The 8,578-nt window shown below is 41.5% G+C and overlaps 1 protein-coding gene across 1 annotated transcript in view; it reads left to right on the top strand.

The window, feature by feature from the left end:
* Positions 1-3,690: 3,690 nt before the first annotated feature.
* LOC109480214 (gamma-butyrobetaine dioxygenase-like) overlaps positions 3,691-8,578 on the top strand; it is a 7,249-nt gene continuing 2,361 nt past the window's right edge. Inside the window, exons 1-4 of the mRNA XM_019782363.1 lie at positions 3,691-3,834; positions 5,276-5,369; positions 7,028-7,155; positions 7,745-7,947. Of these exons, the coding sequence (XP_019637922.1) occupies positions 3,730-3,834; positions 5,276-5,369; positions 7,028-7,155; positions 7,745-7,947 (530 nt within the window). The 5' untranslated portion in view covers positions 3,691-3,729. The remainder of the gene's footprint in view (positions 3,835-5,275; positions 5,370-7,027; positions 7,156-7,744; positions 7,948-8,578) is intronic.

Here is an 8,578-nt window from a genome sequence, read left to right as displayed (position 1 = left end):
CTCAAATGCCATAATTTCAAAATCAGTAGTATTTTTTGTCAGTACATACTTGACTCTGGTGAAAATGAGTACCTAGCTTCGGTTAGGGACGTCCTCTCGGATGGGACGTAAAACCGGAGGTCCCATATTTGACGAGGATACGTTTGCGACTCCACCATTCGTATCGAAAACAGTAAAGGTCCTTCCAGGTGTGAGTGGTTCAAACCTTACAGTCTGGTCTCACAGCTTCTCTGAGCTGAACTTTTCGTCGTAAGTATCATCAGTTTAACTCCTCCTTTAAATGGTCCCACTGTTGACATCTTGCAAAGGTCATAGTTACATGTTACATGTATGTCAACCCTCTCACAAATGTAATAAATAATAATAAATAATCATTCACCATACATCACTATATTCACTATCATTTAACCTATCCAAAATTGTTACCAACGATTTATTATAGCCTATAATTGACGATAGATGTTTAACGAACAACATAACATTTTGAATATTTTTTTTGTTATGGTACGAAGATTGTATGACGTATGTTACTATGTCCTTACATTTAAAAATCGTCACCAGACTAGTCCTTTGTGTCCGTGTTGTCGTTGTTTTGTTGTGTTCCTGCCGGCGCTACGTTGATTTTTGGTACCACGTTAACTCCCGGTACATTACCGATAGGTTCATCGGACAAACTTTCCTCGAACGCCGAGCCTATATCCGACACAGCCGAGTAGGCAGAGGCTTGAGACGGGTTCCGTTCCTGTCTACACTTCACACACGGGCACAACGGAGTGTGGACGGACTTGGGACGGTTTTTTCTCGAGGTGTAGTCTGCGGGGATCAGCATGGCGGAAAACCGTCCACTTGGAACCGGCGTCGGGCTCTCGCAGTCCCAGTCCCACGAACTCCCCGCCGAAGACGACCGAGGGGACACTTCGGTACGAGCCGTCGCCATCCTCGACCACAGTTCGGGAGTCTTCGGGACGACCAGCCCGTTTTCCACGGGATGCTCTTCCAGTGGAGACCGGGGAGATCGTGACAGCGTGCGGTGATGGCTGTCCGGGTTTTTACGGCGTACCTCCAGCGGCAAGCGGCGCGCGGAATACTTCTGTTCCCCTAAACCTTTTAGTATTTTCGGGTCCATGTTCCTACACTGTCCCTCGATCAGGTTCCTCTCACCTTTGGTGAGATGCTGGCCTCTGGTTGAGAACGAGCTCCATGCCATCTTGTTCCCAGCCCATGTGTTGATGGCGAGCGCCTTGGTGGGAGGGGGGTCGACGGACGAGGTTTCCGGGAATTCGAACACTTCGATGATGTTCAACGGCAGCGCCTGACGTTTCTTCATGTTAAAGATCCTCTGCACCGTCTTGATGTATAACAGTACAAGTCTTAGTTAAAAACTTCAAATCCGTGGAAATTCACCCACAAAATCCTGTTCAGAATCGTTGTAACATCTCACGCGGGATTTGAACTCCTCATAGTGCCGTCTGTCGGATTTTCCTAAAGATCAAACCAGAAGGAACTCCTGGCTACAACGTAGCAAGCTTTCAACTTGGATTACCAACCACAAAACCGAGTTTTTAAAACTTAAAACAAGTTCCTGATTCTCGCAACGTTTAGCTAACTATTTACACAAGAAAAAATCACAGAGTAGCTCCTAGGGCTTTCTCGTCTGTCTTCTGTCTTAGAAACAAGATTGTGACAGAAACACAGTTGTGTTGATGAGCTGTGACAGAAATTTGCTCCTCCTAGCGACAGGTTATGAATAATAAATGCAAAAGTAACACGCCAAGAGGTGATAAATTCATAAAGTGTCATCAGCTATTTAGCAGGACCAAAGCAAATTATACTATTGTTATATGTCATACGTATTGTTATCTAATTTTGTTCTAAAATGATTTACCGTGGAGAATATGGTCAAGAGTATACTCATATATCGTATACGGTCATAAAGTATAGCGGTGGTCTAATTAATGAAAACAGCCATAATTGCTGTACTCGATATTAAAAAGAAATATGCGTGTTGATTTTTATTTAGCTATGGTCAGTTTTTATGTATATTTAACAAAAGTCTCATAAAAACTCGATAATATCAGAAAATGTGTCTTATCAGACCACCGCTATACTTTATGGCCGTATACGATATGTGGGTTGAGGGAAAAAATCCAGGCTAGCTAGAACCCTGGTTAGATATCTAAAAGATTCTTTTGCACAGGTTATACGTGCATATATACTTGATACGCATATCTGAGTGGTTAAAACAGAATACGTTTTGTTTGTTTGTTGTTCTGTTTCTTATGACCAGTTAACCAGCAGTAAGTACAGTGTAAGGTTTGAACCACTCACTTCGGGTTGTATAATTGTAATTGGATCTTTAACGTGCTCGAGATTGTGCTTCGTATTAAACATATGGACCTCCGGTTTTTTGTCCTTTCTGAAAGAGTGTCCCTAACCGAAGGTAGGTACTAGTTAAACCTGAATCAAGTGAGAAAGTAGATGTAAGGTGCCTTTTTTTAAGAGCGCAACATTTGAAGCTTGTTAGGGATTTGAACCCAGAACCTATAGATTTTGCCAAGAAACGCCTAATACGATTCTATTGGACGAACGCAATGCAGTAATGTATCACCCCTCTGTACGCAGTGAAGAATAAAAGCTGTCAGCCTCTATTCATGTAAATGTCAGGGGTGATCTGTTCCCTCTTCATTTTCATTAACCCCATTAAAACGTCAAATCAGAACGATCGATATTTCTGCACACGTATACACGAATGTCAATGGACAGAAAAACATTCGGTCTCGGAAGAAACCATTTTTTTTGTGCCTTCGCTGAGGCGCGTTTCCGGAGAGGGACCAGTACATGAGGGTCTGCATGCCCTTTTTCGTAAGCCGTAATCAGGCCTTTTTAGACTTCGTAATTCGTAGGCAGCCTTCCCAAAATCAACGTAATTCGTTATAGGACATTAGCTGCAAAGCGTTAAATTGTAATCAGCTCTGAGACTTTAACGTACTTCGTAATCGGCGGCGAAAATTTTGCGTAATTCGTAATCACAACTCCCACATGCAGACCCTCGTACATGAACGCCTGAGCTAGGTTCCCGGTAGATTTTTTGAGGCAGGAGTTTGATTAGGCCCACCACGAATATCGCGGCAAATTAACTCCCGGCGCATGCCAAACTATTAGTGTAACACTCCTACCGCAGCCTGTTGTACTGGGCGGGGGGGGAGGTAGAGCTACTATGCCCCTACCACAAAGTTAATACGGTACACACGAACGCCTCTGAAAACATGGCAAAGGTAAAAGGTCAAAGTTGGCATGGTGCCACCTTTGTAGATAGTATAATGTCCTTGGTACTACCAAGGACTTCTACAATAGAACGCCCTCGTTACGCTGCACTGAGATGACATTCAGTAAACACATTGTCTCACGCGACCCCGCGACCCAGCTAGTGGTTCTACCGGTATAGAAAATAAATCAAACATGGCGATACCTCTGGCGCTATGGCGGTCCGTACAGCGACCGTTGTCCTGCCAACGTCCACGTTTTATCTCATTTCTACCAGGGCAATGTCTAAAGGTAGCTTCAGACGGACCAAAGTCGAGAATATCGCGTCTGGGTACAGCTACACCCCAACTACAGCAGGCTAGCAAGCTTCCTCAAGCCGTGTACCCTCTACAACTTGCACAAGGAGTGTCTACCAGGAGATTTTCTGGTTTAACAGAGAGCAGAAAGTCCGAGGAAGGTGTGAGTATGGAGAGAGTCAGTCTGAACGGAGCTGGTAGGGTGGTGGAAGTGGAGTGGTCTGACGGTGGGGTGAGCAGGTTTCCCTATGTCTGGCTGAGGGATAATTGTCAGGTAAGCCAATATATATCTTTTTTGTATATCCTTATAGCATATCTGTGTGTGTATGTGTTTCTACTGCTGTATCTGTATATTTTAATCGTTCTGGTTGTCTTACGGTCGCAAACATGAGGGGGGGAGGCGTTCTTGGCACAATTGAACATGTGTCATACATAGGTCAGCCGTCATGGTCGGAAGAAAAATGTCCGAAATTCTTGTCTGCAGATGGTTCTGAGGCAGCCTACTATACGATTCTATGACATGCGACGTCCTATATACGACAAAGGCCGTACACGTACGTACGCGTACAGTCTGTTTCTTTTATTCTTCTGAAAAAAAAGTATTTCGCGATGTTTAAATGGGTTAACGTTCTAATCGTATTGTGGTCCGAAATCCAGGTGACCTAGTTAGGGTAATAGACACTGTGTCAACACCTGCTATTGGCTTATTTCAGCACATTGACCCCAATACGAACTCACTGGCTTTCACGAATTGTGAAGTTTTTTTTTTTTATTTAGCAGCAAAATTGCTTTTGAAAGTAATTGTAGCCGTACATAAATATTATTCTCTCCATTCTCAGACCAGGATAAACCTAGAACTACTCTGTAAGATTATCGATTTCTTGTTGCTAATTATATTATCTCTGATGTTTATTACATTACCTTGGCAATATTCAGCTATGTGTGATTTTACATAGCCTGCATTACAAGATCGGAGTAAATGTAAAATGTTATATAATACAAATGTTCACAACGTATGAAAACAATTAAAACTGAGTTACTTTTTAATATCTTTATATGATATAGATCGCTGAAAATGTGATTCAAGAAGTATGCGGCAATGGCTTACCGATTTATGGTTATTGTTATTTATTTTTTATCATTAAAGTTCATCTGTATTGGTAGTAATCATAGTAAAACGTTTAACTTTATTCCAACACACAGTTTACAAAGAGATCAAATTTTCAGTAACCACTGTCGCCTTCATCAGGCGAGATCTGTAACTCTCGCGAGATCACGTTGTGAAGTGATTGGTCATTAATTATCCTGATGAAAGCGACAGTGGTCGCTGAAAATTTGATTTCTCTGTAAACTGCGTGTTGGAATAAAGTTCAAAGTTTTACTGTTATCTATTTTTTTGATTATCATGAAAGTTCATCTGTGTTGGTAGTAATCATAGTAAAACGTTAAACTTTATTCCAACACACTATTTACAGGGATCAAATTTTCAGCGACCACTCCCTGGCACTTTTGATCAATTGCTTACGTCACGTATCAGTAAAGTCTCGTGTGAATAAGGTCACGTGTTTGTAAACCGTAACTCTCGCGAAATCACGTTTTGAAGTGATTGGTCATTACGCTGAAAATTTGATCCCTGTAAATAGTGTGTTGGAATAAAGTTCAAAGTTTTACTGTTATTTATTTTTTGTTTGTTTCTTGATTTTGTTTATCCCCAGTGCCAGCAGTGCTTTAACCCAGATTCTCGCGCAAGACTTGTCCTGATGGCAGACTTGGACGTCAGACTTTCCCCTGTCAGGGCTGAAGTTCAGGGTAAATATGGGCACTAGAATTTTTGATGATTAATTATACATTTGTTAATAGTTTCTCAAAGCTGCATTATGTAACATTAGGACGATACATAAAGCGTTTTTTTTTTCACTACAAAGTAAATTAAGCCTACTCCATTGCAAATAGGTACCAATCAGGAAGAATAGGTGCCAAAATATGACGAGTTACGAGGGATTTAAAAGTTTGAAACATAGCCGGTATTTTGTGGTGACACCACAAACTGTGTGCGCCTCGCGATCGCGTGGGCTGTTTTAGCACCAACCATAAATGTCAGAAATGTGAGATAATTGAACAAACATGTAGACCAACTGAATTGAATTACAATCGCACGAGGATTTTTCAAATGTCATACATTGCCCCTTTACACTCTAGCTGCGAAACCTAGCTCGAAATCATAACTGCCGTAAGAAAGGTGACAGGCGGTCACCAAAATGTCGGCTTGTAAAATATTTTATTTGTGTAATGTTTAAAGAAAGTTGATTTTTTTTCAGTAAGTATCTCACATGTTAGCACCGTTGTTTAGAAACTATAAAGTAGACCCCTCTTTAAGACATGAATGTAAATTATCGTGTGCGAACTCCTCCCCCCTTCCAAAGAATCACAAGTGTTCTTATCAATTTTTGGAGTATGTAAATAACCCGATTTACAACCAACAATAAGGCAATACTTACATAGTTGTCACATATCACGTGCGCCGTGCACACATAACGTCATGTTGTACAAAGCACCTGTAAGCAAATGACCTTTGATATCCATGATGGAAAATTCCATTCACTATCAGGTGTTAAACAGTATAGGTTAATATAAACCAACTGAAATGGGATAGCAGTTGTGAAACAAGAGTTCGTAGATCTCATACCTCCGTAAAATATATAGCGTTTTATGTACGCATGTATGTCTAATGTCTTATATTGTAAAGCATCAATAATGGGAATCTTGTTTCAAGGCACCCAATGCAATTTCACGGTGGCAAAACCAAAATATTATTGATTATGAAATCTGTCAGACATTTACGTTGACTACCGTTTCTTTGCACATGTTCACCATCATCTTGTTTTCGAAATAGCCCAAACACAAGCTACAGGAGGAGGCCCTTTATTTTCGGTACCATATAATAGCTAGAACCCACCTACAAACAAAACAAGCAACCGCTTTTCGTCAGCGACATCATATTTTTGCGCCACAGAGATCTGTATACACCAGATAGGGTTGATATAACCATCTCTTTTTCTACCTCCATGATATAACTTTCTTCATTAAAGTAATGACCAGAAAATCCAGTTTTACTCTCTATGAAATCGCTTTGGGTGCCTTTAAACAAAAGCGTAAGATGTGGGTTGGTGGAAAAAACGGTCCAGTCCGGAGGGCAGTACTGAAATGTAACATTATAGATAGATAACTTTATTGCGCAACAATTGTACAGTGTACAAAGTATGGCATCTACTAACATAATCAAGTACATGTCAACTACATTTTCATAAGGCTAATCTAATACAAAAGCGGGTGGCAGTATGAGATAGGTATCAACTTATACAATCGTTGAAGGAGTTTCTAATATCCATACAGTCTTTAATATATATCCCTATGTATAGCATGTAGGGGTTGTCACAAGTCAATATATGCCCCCCTCCCCCTTGTAGCAGCAGGCAGCTTGCTGACCGTTGATTGGCCGGATGGACACCAGAGTCAGTACGACTGGCCCTGGCTCAAGGCACGGTGCTTCTCCACTCCGGCACTGGAGAAGCGAGCGGGGGACTGGCAGAGAAAGGTCAGTATTCACTGAAAGACTTGTCACCCCCATAGTGTAACGGTTGATACGTCGGTGAAGGTTAGACATCCAGGTAATACGATACGCCAAAAAGCAGTTACTCAAGCAACTGGAAATGATTTTGACGTTATGACGTTTTCAAAATCATATCCAGTTGCTTGAGTAACTGCTTTTTGGCGTAAAGGTTAAATCAAAGGTCTTAATTCAAAATTGTTATTCAGAATTTAGTAAAATTTAGTATTAGTATATTGGTGTAGCCTGGAATCCAGTCTTACAGCGGACTACAACTAACAAGACTGGATTCTAGGCTGAAAATTATTGGCTCTTACAATGTATTTTGAAACCTTAATAAAATAGGTCGTAAATTCATCCCTTTTTGCCGTTTTAAATAATGTTATAAACGCTGATCAGACAACATGAAGATTTTCGGATATATTTCTTCTTAAAATCGTGATAAAAGATTGATAACTGATTTTACATAGGTCAACCTTTCTTACAACAAGAAAAAAAAATACAAGTTGCAAAAGTGCAGGGTTTGAGAAGTTTATGAGGAAGTAGCACTGATTGTTTTATTGTTGTTTTCCCACAGACCAGGCTCTGGGGAGCGGAACTTGCAGATGATCTGCCCACAGCAGATTTCCCCGCCTTACTGACAGACGACCGCGCCCTGTACGACTTCCTGTTTCTCCTGGACTCTGTCGGCCTCGTTCTGGTGCAGAACGTCCCCTGTGACGTCGGGCAGCTGGACAGACTGGCCAATCGGGTGGCGTTTCTCAAACTTACAAACTACGGGTAAGTGTTCTCCGTTTGATTATTGATTCAGGGTATTGTTTTCGGTGGCATTCTTGGCGACGTCTCAGGGAGGAGCCTAATGGTACAGTATTGTGTGCAATTTGCAAGAATTCTAGGAATGGTACAGGCATTTTGTCCACAGGCATGCGGAATGTCCACAGGCATTTCTCTGACCCACATCTACGCCCACATTTCTGGAACCCTTGAGAAGACCTGTCTGCCCCAGATGGCCCTACTTTCTGTGACCCCGGGGCTCGTTCACTGTACACTCAGGGGAGGAGTACACTGTATCTCTCTAGATAGGTACCAAGTCTTCCTCAAAATCATGAAATGATGGCAGTGTCATGCAAACAATAACCCTAACAGCAACCACCGTCGCCATGGCAATGTATGTTTTCATTGCCAGTCTTGTTTTCCTTTGGATTGTCTATCATAATTGCTTCGGTTGCATAGTGGATGGGAGGTGATTTTGACAGATGATTGTATAGTTGATATCAAGGTCAAGCCTAAAATTATCCAGGGTGGTTGGGAGTAACGGGGTGGTATGTGGAGAAATTCAGGAAGTGATGTAATCACGTTATATAATTAATCCCCTTCATTCCTAAATGTGTATTTGGACAATAGAGATGGT

Source organism: Branchiostoma belcheri, unplaced genomic scaffold, assembly GCF_001625305.1.
Source record: "Branchiostoma belcheri isolate BF01 breed outbred unplaced genomic scaffold, Haploidv18h27 scaffold50, whole genome shotgun sequence".
NCBI classification, from domain to species: Eukaryota; Metazoa; Chordata; class Leptocardii; order Amphioxiformes; family Branchiostomatidae; genus Branchiostoma; species Branchiostoma belcheri.
Note: the sequence above shows the minus strand (reverse complement) of the source record. Positions and strands in the feature narration are given on the sequence as shown.